Genomic DNA, 11,656 nt, shown 5'->3' on the forward strand with positions numbered 1-11,656 from the left:
AGGTCCTAGCAGTGATGTCATCGGTGGTGGTGGTGGGAGGGGCTCAGACTGTCTCTGATTCATGATGAAGGCACTTACCCAGAATGCTTTGCGCCAGTCTAAAAAAAGTGCAGGGGGGGTAAGGGAGGGGGGCGCACGCTGCCCACCAACAGGTACGTTAAAAAATAAAATAAACAAGAAGGGGAGGGGGGTCCAGGGGGTCCAGGGGGGGCAGGGCTGCTTGAGTTCATCAGTTCTCTGTGTGCCCCCCTGCAGCAGCAGACTGTCTTGTGATTGGTCCCAGGTGTTGAAGGGGGAGGAGCTTCTACATGGCGGCCGTCTCGATCTGAACGTACAGCTGTCGAACTCCTGCCTGTGGAGAGGAGACGGAAAAGTACTACTAAGAATACTGCAGTTACAACTAGTACTACTACTACTAGTGTGGTGCATTCAGGTACCTGTGGTGCATTCAGGTACCAGTGTGAAGATGTGGCAGTGCATAAAGATATGTTGTGTTCATGTGCCTGCTTTTTGAAGGTGTGGTGCGTCCAGGTACCTGTGTGAAGATGTTGTGCGTCTGGCTGAGGATCCAGCGGGGGTCAGCGTCGGGGGCGACCAGCAGCTTTAACGTCCCGATGTAAACGTCCGTACACAGAGTCCAGAAGTGAGGCTCCTGAAGGTTGTAAACTCCCTGAAGCTGCTGCACCTGAACGCAACACCACGAACCAGACGTTAGACTCGTCCAGAAAATACAGCAAAGATGTGGCGTTCAGGGACACTAGTACCACAGTAGTATATGTTCAGCTACAACTGCTTGTAGTAGTATTAAAAGTATTGATACAACAACATGTCTTCAGGTACTAGTACGCGTTTTAAGTTAGAAGTAGTACAAAATGTTAAGATAACTACTACTGCTACACCACTCAATGATGGGGCGGGGCTTATCTGCGGCTATGAGTGGGCGTGGCTAGTACTCACCCTCTGGTAGCACTCTGGCAGGGCGTGGTCCAATGAAGGTGGAGTTCTCTGCATCAGGATCCCGATGGACTCCTTCAGTAACGGCACCACGCTGAGGGTCAGAGTTCAGAACTAAGTCACATGATAGTACTGATACAAATACTACTGTAGTAGTAGTAGTAGTAGTAGTAGTAGTAGTAGTAGTAGTAGTACCACACAACCAGGAAACTGCATGTACTATCTTTAATCTCCACAGAAGTATACACAGATACGACCAGTGTAACAACAACATGTCTGAGCTACTCTTCTATAATCGACCGATTTTCTGCTGGAGTTTGGTCTGAACTCAACTCAACCCAAACTCCAGCAGAAACGGGACGGGAGGATTTAGAAATACTGAAGAGTACGAACTAATAAATAAAAAATATATTAATATAATGTCATAAAATCAGATCATTTTAATCACATTACAATTTAATCCTAAAAATATTAAAGGGATTATAATAAATGTCACAACTATTTATTTTTTTAAGAGGAGAAACTAATTATTTTTGGGTTAATTGAATAAAAAGCATGAACTGTAGAAGCTTCTCAGATGAAACGTCTTCTCAAAACAAGTCCAGTTGCCTTTTTAAACCTTTTTTGGAAATAAAAATTAATATATTTATCAAAAGGACAAACGATTAATATTAAAATAAGGTGGAAAAAGACAAATTGATCAAATTTTAGATGTTTTTCTGATAAAGTGAGCTGATGTGAACAGCTGCAAAGAAAGTGCTTAACATGATAAAAAAATAATAGTTCAAAAAATATGTTTTATTGCTGAAAACGTTTTAGAAAAGCCGTATCAATAAACAGTTTTAAAATTAAATAAAAAGATAAAACATTAATTCTAATGAGTAGATTTAAGATCAAACTATTTAGTTTCCTTCATGTTTACAGAGTTAAATAATAAACTGATCTTATTTTGAGAGAACTGTATTTAACAGTTTTATTAAAGGTGGTTTTCAGTGTTTAAATCCTCTCATCACATTTTAATCACGTTGTTTTTGCTCTGAGTCGTGTTCTGCTGCTCAGCTCAGTCTCTGAGAAGAATCTGTAATATTTTAACTTTGGTTTAGTTTTTTTTTTTTCCTCTAAAACTCGGATCCAAACTCTGAGATCGTTGCATATTTCCATCCCCGCGGTGAGCTCCTCTTTCCAGCTGCAGTAACCTGATGCCTGTGGTCGGTGAAGGCCTCTCTGCTGACTATCAAACCGCACCGCATCACGTCCACGACATTCATCACCGCCGCTTCTGGGAAGTCAGGCCGCCGCATTTACATCCACAGGACGACCGGGCAGAGGTCGGACTCCGGGACGGGGTCCAGCTTCATACCAGTGGCTTGGCACGCTGGAGCCCATTAACTACTAATTACACATTCTCTACATTAGTGGGAACCATTTTCCAAAGTGTCCGTCAGGCTCTCGATTGATTCGCTTCCTTCCTTCCAGACTCTGGTTCCAGTCGTTTTTCCAGCTGCTGAGTTCAAACCTGACGGATCACAGACGCTGTTTGTTTAGCTGAGCTCAGACGTCAGTGAACGCTCCTCTGGTGATGTGTTCAAAGACCCCGCGGGCTTTTAGTCACGGGTTCTACTGTAAATTATTATTATCATCATTAAGGAACATTCAATGGATCGTTAACAAGGTTCTAATCTTTCTTAAACGTTCCTAAATGTCACTCCAGTGGCTGTAAAATTCATTTTGGACGTTCTGTTTAGCACCAACAAGGTTCTATGGTTCTTCTATAATGTTCTAGTCGTCAGAACAGGATATTAAATTGGTTCTAGGGACTCCTTAGGACGGAGGTCATGTTGGTCATTAAATGTGTTCTAGTGATGATTAAAGACGCTCCAGTTCTACTGGTCACTGAAGAGGTTCTATGGTTCCTTTAGTAGAAGTTATGAGACTGTTGAGATCATTTAGGACGTTCAGGACATCATCAGACCCATCAGCTGTGGTCAGGGAGGTTCCTTGATGACTGACGGCGATGAGCAGATTCTGGTGGATTCTTATGGCTCCTGAGGTTCTACTGGTCAATGAGGATGTTCCAGGTGTTCTTCAAGGATCCTTCAGCACAGTAAACTGTTCACTTACAGGCCTGTGAGGTTCTACGGGTCCTCTGGAAGCCTCAAGTCCTCATTAAAGAGGTTTTAGGTTTTTAAGATGTTCTATGGTTTGTTTAAGAAGGTCTAACGAGAACTAATGAGTAGCTGCAAGTCCTTTAGGGTCTAAAGATGTTCTGTAAAGGGTTCTAAGGACCTTTAACAAAGACCCGTCTCTACTGATCAGTTCTAAATGTCCATCTGGTCACGATAATAAAAACCTAGAGAAGTTAAACGTGGTCGTTTCAGGGGTTCTTGGGTGTTTCAGTCACAGTGGAGGTTCTAGTTTTAATTTAAGGTTCTAGTGAGCTGTGTACCACAAAACAGAACAGGAAGTGACGTCACTCTATTGATCATCGTCCTGATGTATCTGGTAGAACACACACAGCGCTCCACTCTGTCATTACTGAGGAGCTGATTGGTCGACGGCCGACGTGAAGGACGCCCACAACAAAGAGGTGGTTAGCCCCACCCCCTCCACACACACGCCCAGCTGTCAGTCAGTGTGGTCTCAACGGGCCTCACGGCGGCCGGCCGAAGCCCCGCCCACAGAGATCAGGCAGTAATTACAGCTGTCAATCAACAGAGAGACCAGGACAACACAGACGCTGAGCAACAGAGCGTCCAATCACGTCGCTCCGCTGATGGACTCACCTGACCCCGATGAGGAGGGAGATGAGCATGGAGCAGATGGGGTCAGCGATCATCAGGTCGTACTTCTGCATCAGCAGAGCAGAGATGATGACGCCGACGCTGCCCAGAGTGTCAGCGATGATATGAAGGAGGACGCCTGGAACCCAGAGAACCAATCAGACCATGAGACAGAGACAGAGACAAAATATATATTATGGTTTCATTTAAATATCATTTAAAGTTAACCATTTAATGACCTCACCTTCCAGGATTTAATCTAAAGATCGTTTCATTTAGAGGAAATGATGAAGTTTATGGAGTTTAACTAGAAAATTAAAATGTTTTCTGATAATAATTTAAATTTTAGAGGGTGACGTTTTAAAATAATATAATAATATAAAGATAAAAGGTTTAGAGGTTGGATAATGAGTTGAGTTGTGTGTGAGCGCCCCCTGGAGGCTGAATGAAGACATGACAACAACGACACTGAGCAAATGAGACAAATTGTAAACTGCAGCTTCGTCCAACACGACGTTTGATTTGTCTTTGTTTGTTTGTTTCTATTTATTTTAATTACAAAATTATTTGGAATATAAAAGAGAAATCTGAGGGATGATTTTATTACAGATAATAAAGCTTCTATGTGCACTGAGGTGAATGATGAGGGTTATTCTGGATTATTCTGGATTATTATTCTCACCCTGCAGGATCTGTTTGCTGGAGCCTTTTCCCGGCGTGTGCTGCAGCTCATCTGAGAAAATAAAAAATGTGAAAGATTCAACGTGAAGAGAAATAATAAGAAATGATTCATGTCTGTAAGTCTGAGGTTTATTCTCTTACTGTGACAGTGTGGCTCATCATGACTGTGTCCATGACCGTCGTGACCGTGTCCTCCGTGTCCTCCATGACTGTGTCCATGACCGTCGTGACCGTGTCCTCCGTGTCCTCCGTGTCCTCCGTGTCCTCCGTGACTGTGTCCATGTCCTCCATGTTTGTCCTGGTGTCCTCCTCCGTGACTGTGTCCGTGATTCAGGCTGCCGTTGAACAGAGAGTGACTGTGGCCGTGACCTGAGAACCAGAGAGGGGAACACTTAGAGAACCGAGGCTCTGCACGGGGTTCTGAACTTCTACACAGGAGAGGTTAGGTTCTACAACACAGTGCTGAGGTTCTAGCGAGCTGTGGTGAGTACCTGGTTCTACAGAGAACCTTCAACAAGATGCTGCAGAGCTGCCATGTGGTTTTGCACAGCTCAAGGTTCTACTGATCTGCAGTGACAAGTAGTGAGGTTCTACAGAAAAGCAGTGGGGTTCTAGTGAGCTATGGTGAGTAGATGGTTCTGTAGAGCACACATTATTACAAGATGCTGTGGTTTGGTTTTGAACTGGTAAAAGTTCTACTGATCTAGTAGCTCCAGCCAGTCACGGTTCTACCCACCTACACGAGGTTCTATTGACGGGCAGTTAAGTTCTATGGGGTTGGAGTGGACTTGTGAGGTTCTAAAGAGAAGGAGTGAGGTTCTGGTTATCTGTGGTGAGTATATGGTTCTGTAGAGCACATTTTACAGAGCTACGACAAGATGCTAAAGAGCTGCAATTAGGTTCTACTGGTCTGCTGTGATGTTCTACAGAGCTGCAGTGGACTTGTGAGGTTCCACACAGGAGCAGTACTTAAAAGTACATGGTTCTGTAGATTGAATGTTTAGTGAGCTGTAACAAGATGCTAAAGAGCTGCAAGTTGGTTCTGCACAAGGTGATGTTCTATTGATCTGTACTTGGATTTCTTAAAGCCAGTCAGGTTCTACCAACGTGTCCAAGGTTCTAGTGAACACAGTGAAGGTGCATTTCTCTCAGTGTGGTGCTAGAGAGTTGCAGTGATCCTGTGAGGTTCCACAAAGATGCAGTGACACTTTAGATCGGTTCTATCAATCTGGCGTTCTACAGCTTCTCTGCAGGCGTTACCTTCTTCTCCGTGTGAGTGTCCGTGTCCTCCGTGTTGGAACACAAAGATCCCGACCAGGTTGACCAGCAGACCGGCCACAGAGACGGGAAGCAGCCGCTCGTGGTGAACGTCAGGAGGCTCCAGAGCTCTCTGAGGCAGACACAGTTTAAATCATCAGCTCCGTCTCGACCAATCAGAGGCCGTCGATGCTCCAAGTAAAACGTTTTGTAAAGGTTGTAGGTTATGAAAGAACACGTTATATTTAGACCTAAAGGAAGAACTGGATGCAGAGTCACAGGATAAACGTGATGAAGGAGTCGACATGGAGCCAAGACAACGAATAAACGTCTTGAGTGATTGAACCAGTGATGATACTGATCTTTAGTAGATAATTAAACCAAAACCACATCACTGTAACGTCTTCTTCCTCTTTATTGGCTCGAGTCAAAGATGTCACAGATAAAAGAAGTTCAGGAAGAAGAAAGAAGAAGAAGAATGTGTGAACGTGTCTGTGTGTTACCTCAACTCCTTCAGAGAAGATGAAGAACGCCGTGAAGATGAGGAAGAGTCCGTTGACGAAGCCGGCCAGAACCTCAGCTCTCACATATCTGAACCAGAGAGAGAGGACACAGGGCGATCAAACCTGAGTCAGACCTGAGCAGCAGAGCTCAGAGCTCAGAGCTCAGAGCGCGGTGGATCTGGTGGATCTGGTGGATCTGGACTCACCCGTAGGAGAAGCTGTCGTTGGATCTCCACCTGGAGATGACGGAGGCTGCCAGACCAGCGAGCAGCGCCGTGCAGTCGAAGAACATGTGGAAGGAGTCTGAGATCAGACCTAAACTGAACACAGGACACACAGCATGCAGCACGTCAAGAGACCAAACATCTGGAAACATCTTCACTTAAAATAAACCCCCCTGACCCTGGCCCCCGTGGACCCTGGCCCCCGTGGACCCTGGCCCCCGTGGACCCTGGTCTCCGTGGACCCTGGCCCCCGTGGACCCTGGCCCCCGTGGACCCTGGTTAGCAATGATAACACCCTGACAGCAATGAACTCATTCAGCAACCCCTTGACTAGAACTGGACCAAGAGTTTTGTAGAACATTGTAGCAGCTGCTGTCTCTAATGGATCTCTACCTACCGCTGGATCAGAACCATCAACAGCTGCTGGTTGACTTGGAGACATGATCCAGATGTTGGAACAAGATGGAAAGACTCTCACATGTTAAGATCTGATTTATTCTAGAGACAAAGACTCAGATTAGACCTGAACCCTGGAAGCTTCATCCTCATGTGATCATTTCTACTAGTGGATGAATGAAGGAGTTAAACTCCTCCTCCTCAGATCAGCCCTGTTGAGTAGGTGGTCTTTAATGTGACCCAGGACTCATTGTGTGTTCACACTGTGTCCCAGACCACCTCCACATGTGGACTGACACCAGATCTTAAATGAATCCTGGGTGTGTTCACACCTGGACTCTAAGCTGGCCCGTTGGGATCAGATTACTGAAATAACCAGGTCTGACCAGAGTCTGTAACAACAGGTTGGTAACCCAACACTCAGCTAACGTTGAGTTCTAAAGTACCAGCAGTATTTCTCAGGAACAGCTGAGTCAACCTTTAACTCAGTGAGTGTTGTCTACAACCATCCAACGTTAAGGAGCTGCTGCTGCCGGCGGCGACATGTGACGTTAAAAACGAGTCACATGATGATGAACCATGTGAGGAAACCCCAGAACCCAAGATGTGCCGTCCTCTGGTTCAGTTTAAATTCCTCCACAGGTTTTAAATCCCACCACGTTAGATTCACACAGCCGGGTTCTACCACCGACACGAGCCTCTACTGACCTGTGGTTCCATACTGAGGTTCTAGTGAGTGCACGGTTCTGTAGACTGAGTGAACAAGAAGGTAAAGAGCTGCAGGCTGATGACTGGTGAAGGTCAGAATGAATGAAAAGAATAAAACTATGTGTGTGTGAAGGTTCTCAGTCATTAAAGGTCATGGTAGATCTGAAAAAGGTTCAGATATAAGTTGTTGTTTTTTTTGAGAAGACGTTTCACTACTCATCTGAGTGTAATGAAACTATAAATAAATAAATCAGCTTTGTTTCATTTTTCCTGCTGAGAAAAGAAGAATCTGACTCCCTCTGAAGAAGCTGAATAATTCAATTTAACATGTTAATATTTACGTTTTCTGATTATCTCTGAAGCTGTTGAACGCATCATGATAACAGGACCCCCCCTCCTCTTCCTCCTCTTCCTCCTCTTCCTCTGTGTCTCTACTCTTATTTATTATTTCCATGTTCTGTTGGTTCTAATGAGTCAGTGAGACCTGAAGGAGAACCAGACCAGACCAGACCAGACCATCAGGAGCTTCTGCTTCCAGCCCACAGCTGATGACGGGCTCCTCCATGCTAATGCTAACACATACGTGGCACATCCTGAACACACACACACACACACACACACACCGGCTGATGCTAACCGAGCTAGCATAGCATACCTGTTACTCCAGATTCCGTAGGTCAGCTCCACGAAAGCGAAGGACAGGTTGAGGCAGAGGAAGAAGAAGAGATTCCTGGATGTTTTATCAGCGAGGATGGACCTGGAAATAAAAATAAATAAACCAAATGAGTTCACAACTGAAGCTAGGGAAACAGAAAGCAGACACAGCCCGGGTTATCGCCTCCTCCACGGCTACATTCACACCGGACAGCCCGTTAGAGACTCACACCAACACCTGGCAGGCTGAGAAGTCACCGTTAAACCCAAACACAGCTCACAGAGGAGCGGGTTTGTTTAGGCTAGCCGGTTAGCATCAGGCTAGCAGCTTCTCATTGAGAGTCAGCTGGCTCGGCTGGCTCGGCTAGCTCAGTTAGCCTCTGTTAGCCTCAGTTAGCCTCTGTTAGCCTCAGTTAGCACAGTTAGCAGCGGCCACTTTACCTGAACCATCCGGAGAGTTTGACCAGCAGGTTGAACTTGGCCGGTTTGTACTCATCGTCTTTAATAGATAAAGGTAACATCTTCACACCTGGACACACACACACACACTCACACTCACACACTCCTCGCTGGCTAGTTCAGCTGCGAGATGCTAACTGTCAACTTCCGGCCACGGCAGATTTCACAATAAGAGCGTTACTCAAACACAGTAATCTGATGTTGCTTCATGTTGTTACACTGACTCACTGTGTCTGTGTTATACACATATAACACGATAATATCATTACCATAATGTATTGCGTTGCATAGAAATTAATATTTGGAGCACGTGAATGCAGCAAAAAAATAAAAATAAAGATAAAAAGATAAATGAAAAAATTCTAAATAAATGATCCTGCTTCAACGAAGTCAGACTGGAGGTTCTGAACTCTCATAATAATTAAATTAAATCATTTTCTATATTTTATTCTCATTATTTACATTATTTTATCTTCTACTTTTGAATTCATAAATCTGTAGCTACTGTTGAGTGGTTATAATTAATCATTTAATGTTGTGTCTGACCTCATTCATGCTCGTTCATTGATAATTAAAGCTTTTGTTAATATATTGAACAATAACGTTTTAAAACTGCAGGTTTCTCGTTTCAAAATAAAAGCCTGGCGCTGTGAGCAGCAGGTGGCGCTGATGAGCAGCTGATGTTGAGTCAACAGAGACTCTGGAGCCTCTCAGGTCAAAGTCTGAGCTGCTGCTGGATCGAAGTTTAAATCGATCAACGAGTTTAATGTTTTAGAGCAAAACTGTAAATAAACACTTTAAAGGTTCAGAGAATAAACTGAGTCATGGGTTTAGTTCTGAGATTTAAGAACAAAGAATAAAAAGTAAACAAGAGACAAAACGAGTTTATAATTAATCACAGATGAGGATTCAGGACTTTACTGAGAACAGACTTTTCACTGTAAACAGTTTAATTTCTACCAGATATTTGATGCTATTTTCTTCCGTTTCATGTCTGAAACATTTCCAGTGTCTCAGAGGTTCCTCTATAATCTGATCACATCACTGATGAACTAATAACATTAAAAAACTATCAGAGAGAATCATTTCCTACTGTTCTACAACATAACACACACAGGTACAAACACTTCAGCTCTGATAGGCTGATGTTCAGAGACACAAGAGACACAAGAGACACAAGAGGACATGTCTGTCTGTCCGTCTTTTGCTTTATATATATATATATATAGTTTGATTTCATTTGTATTGTATTTTCTTAATGTATTTATTATTATTTCTATTTACATTAAAACAAATTTATATTGAAAATAATAAACATGTAATTATTTATTCTTGATTTTTCTTGATGTTACTGAATCAGACTGTAAATGTTTCTGTTTGTTTGTCTTTAAAAAAATAAAAGAAACTGAAAAAAGCAGAAACTATGAGAGGAATGTGTTTCTCTCTGTTGTGAGACGGCTTTAAAGGATTTTTCTTCTCTGGTGAACTCAGATTAGATTCATAACCCGACCAAAGGAGAGGAAGTGTTTCTGACTCGTCTCCAGCGTCGACCTCCAGCTCTGCGGCGCCCCCTGCAGAGCTCCAGTCTTTGTCCACGTTCTGTCTTTTCACCTGGATTCAATTAAATTTCAGTTATGAAACCAGTCCTCTGTTTGTTTGTGTTCACTGATGAGAGGACTTCAGTTTCCACGGCAACCACAAAACTGAGTGAGCTCATCGGGATGGAGGAGAAGAAGAAGAAGAGGAAGAAGAGGAGGGAGAGGAGGAGGACGCCGACGCTGCAGCATCAGCTCCGTCCTCCTCCACAGCAGCAGCCACGGGTCAGGCCGCCGGCAGGAAGAGGAAACGATTGGTCAGTTCAGGGACAGGAAGTTGAAATGATTGGTCGGCCGCAGGTCGTTGTCAGAGCAAACTGCAGGTCTGAAGGTGCAGAGTGACTTCCTGGAACATCCTGAGGTTTAGATCTTAGACCCGTGGACCCACGCTGCACCGTCCATCACAGGCCGAGACGCCTGTCAGATAAGACCAGGGGCTGAATGTGAAAGGCTCCTGCAGATTCCCTCTGTCCTGCCTGGTTCACCTGCCATTAGCATTAGCATTAGCATGAGTATCAACGTTAACATCGGCTTTAGCATTGGCATGAGCATGAGCATTAGCGCAGCTCTCTGAAAACTTGTCCTCACATTCGTGTGCAGTGGTTGCCGTGGTAACCAGACATCATAACACTTAAAACACACTGTCATCACCGTGTGACACAGAAGATGGAGAACTGGAGATCTATTAGTCATCTTAAATCAGATTTCAGTTTGTTCAGAGACATGTGGAGACACATTTTAACACCAGATGAGACCAGACCGACCCTGGAGGATGTTACTATTACTGTTTTTATGGATTCTTTAATGTGCACAATGGTAGACTCTGATGATGAACAGGCTAAATAACATGTCTCCGTGTTGTTTCTGCTCTCCTAGCGTTAGAATCAGCTTAGCTCCTCGTTGCTGATCTTGAGAAAGTTGACGCTAATCAATCGGCTAATTATGCTAACACAGAGATGTTTACCTCAGATCAAAGCTGGTCCTCGTTGATCCTGATTCGTTCCTTCTGACAAAAACAACAAACATGAGAGAGATATCCACCTGAAACGAACAAACAAAAACAGTGACACATTCGAGTTCTGCTTTCTAAATGTCTTCTGTTTTATTCTGGAACAAGCTGTAACGTCTCTGACTGTTATTTTATTTCTGACTGAATCAGCCCCCGGAGCTCGGAGCCCCCACATACTTGTGGATCTGCAGATTCAGCTGAAACGTTTAAAGCTCTCCGTTGATAAATGTGTTTATTTTCTCTCCATCTGGAGCTTTTTTTCGCTTGTGTGGCGTTCACTGTCCTGCCGGGTCTCCGCGACCCACGACCTCTGGACGCTGTTGTGTAAAAGAGAGTTCTGCTGTGTCTTGTCATTTTAATCTCCTGCTCTGCTGGTATTTCCTGTCAGAGGGAAGAAATCATGGAGCTTTTTGTTTTCATGACCTGGGGCAGTTAT

At 44.1% G+C, this 11,656-nt stretch overlaps 1 protein-coding gene across 3 annotated transcripts; it reads right to left on the reverse strand.

The window, feature by feature from the left end:
• Nucleotides 1–216: 216 nt before the first annotated feature.
• Nucleotides 217–8,846, reverse strand: slc30a7 (solute carrier family 30 member 7). Of its 3 annotated transcripts, XM_084547967.1 has the most exons (12): nucleotides 8,599–8,846; nucleotides 8,159–8,260; nucleotides 6,382–6,495; nucleotides 6,176–6,263; nucleotides 5,676–5,805; nucleotides 4,664–4,784; nucleotides 4,557–4,600; nucleotides 4,417–4,467; nucleotides 3,738–3,873; nucleotides 958–1,048; nucleotides 536–685; nucleotides 217–352 (listed from the first exon to the last, which is right to left on the reverse strand). In XM_084547967.1, the coding sequence occupies exons 1-12, from the start codon at nucleotides 8,676–8,678 to the stop codon at nucleotides 305–307; spliced, it is 1,155 nt and encodes a 384-aa protein (XP_084404093.1). In that variant the 5' UTR covers nucleotides 8,679–8,846; the 3' UTR covers nucleotides 217–304. The 3 variants fall into 3 exon arrangements, with proteins under 3 accessions (XP_084404093.1, XP_084404092.1, XP_084404094.1); XM_084547966.1 differs by having other exon boundaries at nucleotides 4,557–4,784; XM_084547968.1 differs by lacking the exon at nucleotides 8,599–8,846 and having other exon boundaries at nucleotides 4,557–4,784; nucleotides 6,382–6,490; nucleotides 8,159–8,263.
• Between the last annotated feature and the right edge of the window lie 2,810 nt (nucleotides 8,847–11,656).

This window comes from Chelon labrosus (assembly GCF_963514085.1).
Source record: "Chelon labrosus genome assembly, chromosome: 7".
In the NCBI taxonomy this organism is placed as follows: Eukaryota; Metazoa; Chordata; class Actinopteri; order Mugiliformes; family Mugilidae; genus Chelon; species Chelon labrosus.

Coding starts and splice junctions, on each gene's coding strand:
- slc30a7 (XM_084547966.1), bottom strand. CDS start 8,678: ATGTTACCTTTATCTATTAAAGACGATGAGTACAAACCGGCCAAGTTC. Junction 6,496..8,158: donor TACGGAATCTGGAGTAACAG/GTATGCTATGCT, acceptor TCCTGTGTTCAG/TTTAGGTCTGATCTCAGACT. Junction 4,468..4,556: donor TGATGAGCCACACTGTCACA/GTAAGAGAATAA, acceptor TTATTTTCTCAG/ATGAGCTGCAGCACACGCCG.